This window comes from Musca domestica, unplaced genomic scaffold (assembly GCF_030504385.1).
Source record: "Musca domestica strain aabys unplaced genomic scaffold, Musca_domestica.polishedcontigs.V.1.1 26, whole genome shotgun sequence".
In the NCBI taxonomy this organism is placed as follows: Eukaryota; Metazoa; Arthropoda; class Insecta; order Diptera; family Muscidae; genus Musca; species Musca domestica.
The window spans coordinates 2,975,183-2,986,774 of record NW_026712283.1 but is presented as its reverse complement, the minus strand read 5'-3'; the positions used below and the strand labels follow the sequence as shown (position 1 = coordinate 2,986,774).

The window sequence follows — 11,592 nt, the reverse complement described above, 5'->3', positions numbered from 1 at the left end:
GGAAAAAAGGTTTTATAGAAAAATGGTAAAAATACAGATATATAGAGATAAGAGTATGTTTACATATAAAGGGGATTTGGATTAAAATTGTCATATTCATTACTAAATACATCATATGTAGTGTCAAATTTTCCATGTCTAGGAGTTGCCATGTCTAGGCTGTAAGAACTGACCACTAAAATGCTCTTTAATGTGTTCACTGCTTTACTCAGAAATGCGTATGGTCGATTTGTTGACAAATCAAACAATCGATAATCAGTAATCAATAACGTTCAACCGGTAGGATAACGTTAACATTTTGTATTTGCGGCAATAATTTCGTTGTGAAATCTAGTTTTAAAGCAAGTAAGTGGAAGTATTACATTTATTTAGTTTATGAAGCTATATAAGTAGATCATGATTCAATGCGGTATAGAACTACAATGCGATATTAGGGTCAAAAGAACTTTGTATTTCGAAAGGCAACTACGAGATGCAGGATGTGTTTTGCTTATGCCCGTTTCATCCATGCCAAAGTTGAACTATCATTGCTGTTATGCACATTTACTACATTGTTTACCGAAATGCATCTTTTATGGTAAATATCCACTGAATAGATGGTATATAAGACTTTCTCCTATATACGAACTTGGTTATGCATTAAAGATTCCTATACATAAAAAGTCTAAATTCCATGTATAATCTGTTCTTGACAACAGCGCATATTGTAAAGCTTAAGGCAACTCAAAATAAAACTATTTAAACCTCATGCATCATAAGAAAGAAATCGAGTTGTCTTAGCTTCTGTCATTGATGGTTTTTACAGAGTAAATATCTCGAACACCAGACAAAAAATTATTACATCGTACTTTAATAATAATTTAAATAATTAGGATGTAGGTATACATGAAATTAATGATATTTCGATTTTTTTTTTTTTTGAAAATGAATGTATTTATATAATTTAAAATCATGTATCAGGACACTACTCTTTTTGCATTATAGTTTTGATTTTGTTTACTTCAGCAAACGCTTTTGTAATTGTAACAAAAATTATAATTATAAACAAGTAAGCAACGGCTATATTCGTTCGTGACCGACCATGTGATACCCTCCCTTATGTCCAAATCTGTTTTTGTCCATTTCGTTTTTAAAATAATTCCATACAGCACTGCACAAATATTTCCCTTGGTGATGCACCCTACTCCAATGGAAAATTTCGCCAGGATCTGACGATAACTGCGACCTGTTTGTAACACCCATTTGAAACCCTAAATGCACCCTACTCCAATGGAAAATTTCGCCAGGATCTGACGATAACTGCGACCTATTGGTGACACCCCCAACACGTATGCTCCTGGAGAACCTGCAAGAATCTCTTAGTTTTTGGTTTTCTTAAAAAGTTGATCTTTTTTACCCGCTAAATATTGTCCGATGATAGGCTTCCTACCAGCCCTAAACTGGAGCCCCATGCAATACTAGGCACAATTTTTAACATTTTTATACCATCCACCATGCTACGGTGGATAAATCCCCAATCTTCGGTGTTTGGGTACTATAAGTTAGAATTAGCCATTTCCATAAAATATTTATATTGGCTTTTTGTAGGGAGTTGCATTAAAAATCTATTGAAAATATGAGATAAATATATACCCAGCATAATTGAATAGAATTAGTTTAGAATAAACAGCGGTATCTAAGCACATCTTAAGGCAAACCACATGCTGATCTTCATATTTCAACAGCATCTGATTTGCATACAAATCCGTTAATTTATTATAAGCATAATTTATAAGTTTTTTTATTTTTTAACGCCAACAGGCCTTCTCACCTTTCCCACTAGGATAAAATTTGCGTATGGACACAGGGTCCATTTAATGTCAAAAAGAAAATTTTATAGAGTCAATTTTTCAAAACGTTTTTAAAAATATTTCAACAAATCCTTCGTTACACAAATTTCCCAGTAGCTTCGCAGAAGATAAGATTAAGACTTGAAACAGACTACTTCCTAGGTGTACCACACCGTTGTAAAAATCGTGACTCCTTTCACCTAAAATTCTGATGAATTACTTCTATAATATTAAAAATGTTGCTTGGTATTATTATAAATTTACTTTGCCATTACCAAAGTTGTTTTCATTTTAAACGAAAAAAATTAACAAATTTACTATTACTCTAATATACATCATAGCCATACATTGGACCTTCCATGTAGGCTCTATGTTGATCCGGTGAGTTTCTTCGAATGCGACGTCCAATTGGTTCTAAATCGTTATAACACTTAGGAAATACTCTTTCCACAGCATCTATGGCTTCTTGGCGGGTAACATTGCGTACAGCTAAAACTGAGGCCAATGCTTTGGATTTGACACATTTCTGGATATGAAAAAAGAAATAGTCAAGTGGTTTTCATTTTGAACATCACAAATTACAACATTCTCACCTGATGACTTTGTTTGATGTTAAACAACGAAGCATCACCCTGCATCATGGCACTTAAAAAGGAACAATGAGCCAAATTTGCTGCCCTAATTTCGGTGCATGCCAAATGATCAATGTTGCGGAAATCCAAATCATTGTTACAATAATCGAACATGTGGATCATTTCATGTGTCAGAACACCCTGTACCATGCCTTCTTTGCGTGCCATATTTTGACAAACAACGATCTGATTAAGGACGGGATCATAGCCACCAGTTACACTGCTGTCACATACCTCACATGAAATGTGTCTTCTCAAGTCAATGGGACAACCAGAACTTCGCAGTGCTCCCATCATAAGCTTAACCAGAGGGCTATTCTTGACACACCAGTATACGTTGCGTTCACATTTGACTTTATCCATGTTTTCATGACCCTCCAGACCGAGCAGAATGCGTGACCATTTAGGTTTAAATTCTTCACCACGTCTCTCGGGGTACAAGTCATATCCCCATTCTTTATTTGTTTTGGTAGGGGCTTCTTCGCCGGTATTTTTGTTTTCTGCATTATCCTTTGCTGGCTCTTGGGGTTTGTTTGATGCCGCAGAGTTCGCTTCCAAATCCAATCCGGGGATGGCTTCGTTTGCCTTTGCTTCAACTTTTGTAAACCAACCCATGATTTATTTTGTTTTCATATGTCTTGTCGGGTTAAATAACATTCCGACTGGTGCTACCACAACTATTTCGATAACACATGTTATCGAATGATAGCGAATAAACGATAATTTAATGTAGCGTTGCATTTCCCAATTTTTTCCGTTAATTAACTACTGGTTTTAAACTTATGTTTTACAATAAAAGTTATGTTGAAAAAAAAAGACTGGTTCAATCAGGAATTAAACGCAATATGAATTGTGATTTCAAAAACTATATTTTCACATAATAATAACTACAAAGCGGTATCATCGCTCTTTCATTTGTTAAAGGTTTATATAATCTGCGTTTTGCAATTAGAACATCACTTGCGGAACATCCATTTAAAGTTGAGACGGAATTTTCTCCGGCAAGCTGTCCAAATTTATTTTTAGGCTTCAAAATCACGGGACGACATCCAGCAAACTTGAATCGTATATTTCCGGCCCGATTCAATTTCGGATTAATGGGTTTTAATTCGGGAAATAAGTCATTCAGCAATGGCTTGGGTTTCAATGCCTTATTGGGATCATCGCCATGACACATGGCTGCAGCCAAAGCATTCCATTCTAAGCGACGCACTCCCACCTTGGGATTGATCTTAAACGTGCTTTTTTTCTTCCTAACGAAACGATACTTTATGAATTTTTCATAAAACTGGGCATAGTAGGTGAGAAAGGGTTGCAATTTGTCCCCACCACAAACTTCCTGCAACCATTCGTAGAGGAAAATATCATCGTTGCCATTTAAGAATACCGCAGAAAGCTGTAAAAATTTACAATTATTTTTATGGTTAAATTATTTTAAGAAGAATATTATTACATTGAAGTCATTCCATAGAGATTCGGGCACTTCATCCACATTGAGTTCATATAGAAATGGTATAAATTCCCGAAATGCATATTCGCCCAAGGCAATGAGGCCTCTCACCGATCTGCTGATGTAGTTGTAGTCTGAGGGGAAACAAACTTTTTTAAATTAGACTCTAAACCTAATCAACATCATAGAAATCATTCACCTCTTTCCTTTTGTATTACCCGTCCTCTGAAGAACCTTTTTAATCGCCTTAGTATGTGAAATAAACACTCACTTTGGAAATATCCATTTAAGCCACCCAACATACCCAATGTTTCACATAGTTCGTCAACAAATTCCCACTCCACAGGTGTGGCAAAATACTGAGATGTCTGTAAACTCGAAATACTTTCATCACAAATGGATGAGATATCTATTTCTTCCTCATCATTGTCGGGTTCAAGTTTAAATATTTTTCCACAGTTATCATCTGCTCTACCACTACCAACCTGTATTACATTCATATCTTGTTGCATGGTCGAATGATGAACACCATTGGCTTCAAAGCCAAGATTATTTTCCATTTTTATGGGATCATGTTGGGCATTTAGATCATCTTTCGTTGAGTTATTTTGAATTTTAATTGATTCAAATGGTGCCAACAACTGGCACACCAGTATTTCCGACAAATGGTAATACTCCTCCCGACTATCAACATCTCGAGTCCGCGGATTTGATGATAGTGCCCTTAGCAAACGCCAACATCTAGAACTTATCTCGTTGGTCTGTTTAAAAGCAATAATCTGTACAATTTTGGCCAAAATTAGACGATAACAAGAACCAATTATTGGGCTAAAGGCAGCCTCAGTTAGGGTAGTGTCTAATTCATCGGGATTGCCATTTAATGTAGCTGAAAGAAAGAGAGAGAGAGCACAAATTAATTGCATAAATAATGAAATTGTGGGTCTGATGAAGCGATCACGTCTAACGTTTTTAGGACCAGGGATAACATGTTTTGAAATTAAATCTTTTATAGAGGAAGGAAATGTTTAAAAAACAAGTAACCTTGTGACGCTAAAATAAAGCTCAAAGTGGGTCAAAGAGTGCCTTGGCTTTATTTTATCAATTTACTTTTTTCCTTTCCATATTCCATCGATTTACAAATGTTGATTAAAATATAGTGTTTAAATAAGCAATAATGGATTAGGTACTTGCATGTACCATGGGTACTTGGACTTCTGGCTAAGAGCTAGCAATGAAAGTTGCTGAGATAATTAAAGAAAATTCAATATTTTAATAGTTCTTTTCCTAGAACTTTAGTTTCATTTGAGGAAATGCCTAAACTGCATCTGGTAAAGGTAGTCGATATTGATCTACCACCACATGCTTTTATGACTTTGTTCATTGTCGTCACAACAATACATACCATATATCAGACTTGGCACATATTTCTTTATTTGTTCCATGTATTTGTCATCCACTGGCCAATAACTCTTAAAATCTGGACCATGTGGTATGCTGTAAGAAACTTCTCGCTGATATTCATCACGTAATTCCAGTATTTTGTCGGAGTAGAAGAAATAACTGCCATCATAATCAATACGATCCCAATCACTATCCATGGCTCCCAGACATGGGGGTACATCGGAATCCTTGAGGACTTCATTTACCAAATCGTATGTGACAATTCCCCCAGAATGACGAGAATATGTTTTTATATTCTGGAAAATATAAAAAGTATGTCTTTGGTATTTAGGAAATCAAGCAAGCAAATTATAGAAAATTACATTAACCAATTCCCATAGTTTGTAGGATACGTCCTCTGCTACACGAGAACACACCTCCGTTGACAACTCGATATCACTTTGATCATGTTGTTCCCAAATAATTTTAATAGAACGAGGCTCCAAACCGACATAGCTTTTGTGATGATTCTGGTCGAGAACAAAATACAGAACAACGATTTTTATAACAATCAAACTGCTTGGATCCAACTTACTCTGGATGTAGTATTTATTTCATTACTATTTGTAGTACCGACACCACCACCACCACCCATTCCACCACTTCCGCCACCAACTTGTGCCAATGACGGACTCTCAAACATATTTACCCCTACACTGCCACTAACGCCACCACCACCGCCCAGAGATGATGTGGGAGTAGTTGGCATCAAATTCACTTGATTTGTAGTTGGTGTTCCTTGTTGGTGCTGCTGCTGTGTTATTAATGTCCCACCAGAACTATTGCCACTCGTTGATGCAGTTGCATTTTTATTTGAACTTCCACTTTGTGATTCGGCTTTTGTTGATTTGGCCCGAGATTTCGTTGACTTTTTTGTAGACTTGGTTTGTGCTGTCGTCTTTGTTGTGCTATCTTCACTCTGTTGTGTACTGGAAGTTTTCATAATTTAATTTGTTCAAAATGTTGTATAAAATAAGTAATAATAAAAACAAAAAAGGATTATTTGTTAAACAATTTGCAATTTGTTTTTGCGAAAGAAAAAATGAAAAGAATAAACAATTGCAAATCAGCTGTTACCAGATAGGGTTTTTGTTTTGCCAAACTCTTAGGAGAGTTGCCACATGTTGGTAACTTCTCCAAAGCGTCCAAAAAGTGATTGCATTTTTGTACAAATTTATATTAGGCATGTTTTCTGTGGTAAGTCTCTGTTTGTCAAAAAGAGTGAAAAGGGGAATGGAAATGAAAAAAATTGCTTATATTGGCAATTTCTTTTGGGTTTTTATTTCTATTCGAAAATATAATGCAAAAAGAGCAATGATGAAAAACGAGAATTGCTGGAAATGAATTGCTTTGTATAAATGCCTGAGGAAGGATAAAAGAGGTCGATCAGAATTGCCCCAACTAAACACGCCTTGTCTAAACCAGGACTTGCGGATTAAAAAAAAGGTATTTGATGCATCAGAACTTCTAAACATTGTTTTGATAAAATATGCCACTCGCTGTACACAAATATTTTAGGTTGAAAATGGCAAGTAAGATGGAAAAAGGCTTATCATATTCGCTTTAAAAAACAATTGACTACTACTAGACTATTTTGCCATGCCATGGCACATATGCTACGCCAAATTTTACCAAATATGCAAATGCAGGGTATCCCCATGGCAAAGCAATAGAACTTATGACGAAGTCGGCCTTGTCTTTTAAAACCAAATTATTTTCATATCTATAACATTTACGTATGACGTGTGACAGACTTTAATGTTATAAATAATTCCCTATTTTCTGCGTTCCATGACACGTAAAATCTGTAATACGTTCCATATCATAGGAATACCATGTTTATTTATTTCTTCTTGGATTTAAACATATAAAGATAGAGATTTTAGACCCTTCTTCTTAAGAAAATGATCTCGTCGATTTTAATTCTTGTGTAGTTCTCGAATGACGTTTTGTTTTAAGTGCGTCATTATTGATTAAATCCCCAGAAATACAAGCTTCACAATACCTGCCCGTTTTATTGTTTTTATGTTTGTCCTAGGCGATAGAAAATTTAATCACTCCATAATTAAGTCTTACATGAGTTATCACACCACTACTTTAGTTTTCTGTTTTAAATTATAATAGCTAATGCGCATACACGAAGGGTTTGTCCTTCAGATTTATTAATTTCATAGCAAATGCCAAGCGTGTGTAGTTTTTTACTGTTATCCTAATACCAAAGGCAAAGGCGTTGTGTCTCAATGCTTTCTACTAAAATCATATCCCAATCTGCACCGATTTCAATATAATTTGTCCAAATTTACTTTTACACAAAACCATGTTTGGTGCATCAAATATGTCAAATCGGCCGAGAATATATATGGGAGCTACATCCAAATCTTAACCCATTTCTAATTAATTTATCAAATTTATTTATTTTTGTTACAAATTTCGTTACTCATTCCAAATTTGGTTGTATCTGTAATCGATTAAAAGATATGTGCATATAAAATCTAAATTTTTGGGAGGTACCTCCGTTTCTAATGTTATATTTCCATTCCCAAGTTTCAGTACTTTCAGGCTATGTTATACTATACTTGGAAATTTTCAGGAAAATCTGTGCAGCGGTTTTTCTTTTATGCCCTCTAAATGGCGTGAAAAGAACAAAACATTTAGATGGAAATAAAATAAAAAATTGGATATAAAATAAAAAATTGAATTCGTATGATAGCATAAGATTACCTTGGTAATTGTACCATGGGATTTCTTTGAAAAATAATTAAAAGTTATATATTTTTTTGGACCGCATCTCTGTCTCTCTTTATCACAAATAATCGCTTCAACGATTTTGACTGGAAATATTGCCAGAAATATAAGGGATTTTCCAGCAGCTCATAGGGGAAATTTGTTAAATTTTCTGGCATCACTGTAATAATAAACGTAAATCGGTGAATAACAAAAATCTAGGAGATTGTGAAAATAAGTAAAATAACTGCATTGACGTGTGTTTTCGAATTAAATTAGAAAAAAAAACAATCTATGGCTACAAAATCTTCCGTATCTGCTCTACAAGAATATTGTGCTAAACATAAAATACCACCACCCACATATGATTTCATTGATGCCGAGGACGGTACTTCATTTATTTGTCGGGCACAGGTAATGAATATAGAAGCGGATGGTCATGGACGCTCCAAGCGTGATGCCAAACACACTGCTGCCTTGAATTTGATCAAACGTGTACGTATTGATAATCCCGATATTGAAAATATTCGTCCCGTGGAACATGTACAGATTCCTCCCATTGATATGATAGTGACATTGCGAGACTATTGCGTTCAGCGTCAGCATCCATTGCCGGTTTTTGAAATTGTCCAACAAGGTACGTACATAAACTTAAATAATGCAAGACCCCAACTTAAATGAAATATGGCAAGTAGGTGTGTACAGTACTTTCAGAAAGGGCTCGTCCCTGTGCGATTTATATATACATTGGGAACTTATACTTTCTGAGTTTCACTTTACCCATATTACCAAATATTTTAAATACCCATATCTTCTATGAGATTTCTTCCAAATGATGTTATACTTTATTTAAGTTGGCTTCTACCTGTGTCAATTTTATAGCATTTCTAAAATAGTCAATTGTAAATTTTAGGTGGCCCCCCAGATGCACCGGAATTCATTGCTATGTGCTCTGTTGCATCAATCCGACGGTATGGAGTATCTGATAAGAAAAAAGATGCCAAGCAGATTGCAGCTGCAAAAATATTTGAAATCATCTTCGATGTAAGTAGAATTCAATCGAGAAACAAGCACACAAAAGCATATAATTTTCGGAAGAACGACTCAAGAAAGTTACGGGAATCTTTGCTAGGTTCAGGATGTCTTGGTTTATGGATGTCAGTTGTGTGGAATGTCAGCCACTTCATTAGTTGGTTAGAAAATATTTTGTTTTTTTCCAAGTCAAGAGAGTTTCTTCACAACTTGATAATTGGCATTCGGATCTATGTCTGACTTACTGAAATCTCTGCATGGTAGAGTTGTCCCAAAAAAGGCCTCTAAGGCTCACTTGAGATGACAGCTGGAAACCCTGACTTTAGTAAGGGAGAGCTCCCCCCTCCCCAGACAGTTGGGGAAGGAGCTAATCGACGGTTCGACATTATCTTCGATTGGTAAATCAAGACTGAGAACCCCGGGGAACTTGCAAAGCTAGCTAGCAAAGCTCTCCAGTTATGAATTGTGTTGTGGTCAGCGTTTCCAGCGTTTTTAAAAGCAGATACAGTAGCCTTCTGCTGGACTTCTTGCGTTATATAAGTACTCAAGGTTCTCGAAATTGCGAAAAGTTGAATATGAATCACTAAAGTGAAATTGATGTAGAGAGAACTACTCTCCGTCAAGTTTGAAACATTGGATAATCAACTATTTGTGTGGACGTCGTACCTGAAATTTCTGAACAAGAAGTCCAAACCCCGTAGAGTGGAATGATATCCCCGGATATCCGCCCCTTCAAGATGGCATAGAGATCGTAACGATCATGGCGTGTGGCCCTGTTGTTGGTGGCATATGTATAAGGTTCCGTGCGAGTATTATGAAAATATCTGCCACTGATGGAGCCCCTAAATTAAAAAGCCTATAAGGCAGGTCTGATTGGAATTCATACTGATGCAATCACAGATCCCAGCACCGCCCATCCATTGCAACTGAAGAACGTCGGCTGTGTCGTTTTTGTGCAATTACATTCAGGATTGTCCAGTCGTCTCAATGCGTATTGGGCCTGAATTTATGAAGATGTGCGGAATGAATGTTCGGAAGGGGCCACTCTACATTTTGTGCAGATCCACAATGCATTGTGGTAGTGAAAAGTTTTCATCCTCGTGATTCATGATGGATTGTACCAATCTCCAAGGGTCGTTCTCTGGAAAGTAGTATATATTTCGAACTTTTTGCAAATTAGCATATGCGAATTATACACTAGAAACTCTCCAGGTTCGACTCAAGTTCTATTGGCAGATCTTTTTCACAGCAAAGTTTTTGTTTTTGTAGTGATGGATTTTTTGTCCACAACAACTACATTGCTTCCAATGCATACACTTGTTTTAGTGCTACTTTAGGAAGACGGGTTAATGGCACTGAACGTAGAGACGGCAACTTCTAGTTGGCTGCACACCGAGGTCCGCGGTTCAAATCCCACAGCCAGGCTCGGCTGAATTTTTGAGTTTTGCCTTATTAAGGCGAAGATCATATGTTTTATGATTTATGTGTTTGATTTCTCTTTCGAGACGAGCTTAATGATCTGAAATTTGCAGTGAAAAGGAAAGCCAGATAGACACTATCACACACTCACCACTATGCGACGCGTTTCGCCGTTGGTTAAGCGGCTCATCAGGCATATTTGGTGTGGATGATGGCTTACAAGGGCCGTTCTCTGGAAAGTAGTATATATTTCGAACTTATTGCAAATTAGCATATGCGAATTATACAATAGAAACTCTCCAGGTTCGACTCAAATTCTGTTGGCAGATCTTTTTCACAGCAAAGTTTTTTTTTCTCAATTAGCATCGAACATCGACAGAATATATGTTCAGTCACCTCCTTCAGCAGACTATAATAATCCATGTTGGAACTGTTGCATTCAATTATTGAGGAACCTATTGTGCAAAGCCCATTTGAAATTTTTTCATTAGCCTGAGAGTTCTACTGTATTTTTTTTTTTCGGCAGGCAGACAACTTTCCACTTTTTGTTATGTTTTTCAAATGTATTACTCCCAAAACTCTTTGCAGGGTACGCCAACAAATGAAAGTGAAATGCAAGTGTCCCCAATAGATACTAAAATTGACGACATTGAATCAGAACGCTATCAAAAATTTAAAACTTATCGTGAACTAACCGAAAGTGGTATTGATGATCCACCGGGTGTGCTGCTATGTGATCGACATAATTATTTTACTAAATTCCATGATTGTTTGAAGAAGGCAGCCAAAGAAGTTCTGAATAGTGATTTATATGGCGAAGACCGCGAAAATCAAGTGAAAGATCTATTACATGCTCTGAAAATTACACCACGCTCTAAAAAGGTACCCTCAGAAAAATCAGTGGAACCGCTTATTCAAATCGAATTGGATTGTGAATATGATGTGTTTTTTGCAAATTTTGCTGGTTTAGTGTATAAGGATATATTGGAATATTTTCAAGATATGTTGGATTAGATAAAAACAGATTTGCTAATTGTTGAAAATAAAATGACTATTCGTTTAAATG

General features: G+C 36.1%; 3 protein-coding genes across 5 annotated transcripts; 1 reads left to right on the top strand and 2 right to left on the bottom strand.

The window, feature by feature from the left end:
- Positions 1 to 251: 251 nt before the first annotated feature.
- LOC101892962 (uncharacterized) lies at positions 252 to 11,590 on the top strand. Of its 2 annotated transcripts, XM_059123952.1 has the most exons (4): positions 252 to 345; positions 8,490 to 8,712; positions 8,989 to 9,119; positions 11,115 to 11,590. In XM_059123952.1, the coding sequence occupies exons 2-4, from the start codon at positions 8,493 to 8,495 to the stop codon at positions 11,538 to 11,540; spliced, it is 777 nt and encodes a 258-aa protein (XP_058979935.1). In that variant the 5' UTR covers positions 252 to 345; positions 8,490 to 8,492; the 3' UTR covers positions 11,541 to 11,590. The 2 variants fall into 2 exon arrangements, with proteins under 2 accessions (XP_058979935.1, XP_005182770.2); XM_005182713.4 differs by lacking the exon at positions 252 to 345 and having other exon boundaries at positions 8,249 to 8,712.
- LOC101894329 (mitochondrial inner membrane protease ATP23 homolog) lies at positions 2,073 to 3,141 on the bottom strand. Its single transcript, XM_005182721.4, has 2 exons — positions 2,423 to 3,141; positions 2,073 to 2,355 (listed from the first exon to the last, which is right to left on the bottom strand). The coding sequence occupies exons 1-2, from the start codon at positions 3,074 to 3,076 to the stop codon at positions 2,155 to 2,157; spliced, it is 855 nt and encodes a 284-aa protein (XP_005182778.2). The 5' UTR covers positions 3,077 to 3,141; the 3' UTR covers positions 2,073 to 2,154.
- On the bottom strand, positions 3,312 to 6,414 carry LOC101894159 (uncharacterized). Of its 2 annotated transcripts, none has more exons than XM_011293892.3 (6): positions 5,887 to 6,414; positions 5,675 to 5,821; positions 5,314 to 5,608; positions 4,111 to 4,797; positions 3,915 to 4,045; positions 3,312 to 3,857 (listed from the first exon to the last, which is right to left on the bottom strand). In XM_011293892.3, exons 1-6 carry the CDS (start codon positions 6,292 to 6,294, stop codon positions 3,327 to 3,329), a joined length of 2,199 nt encoding a protein of 732 aa, XP_011292194.2. In that variant the 5' UTR covers positions 6,295 to 6,414; the 3' UTR covers positions 3,312 to 3,326. The 2 variants fall into 2 exon arrangements, with proteins under 2 accessions (XP_011292194.2, XP_005182777.2); XM_005182720.4 differs by having other exon boundaries at positions 6,001 to 6,414.
- Positions 11,591 to 11,592: the final 2 nt, after the last annotated feature.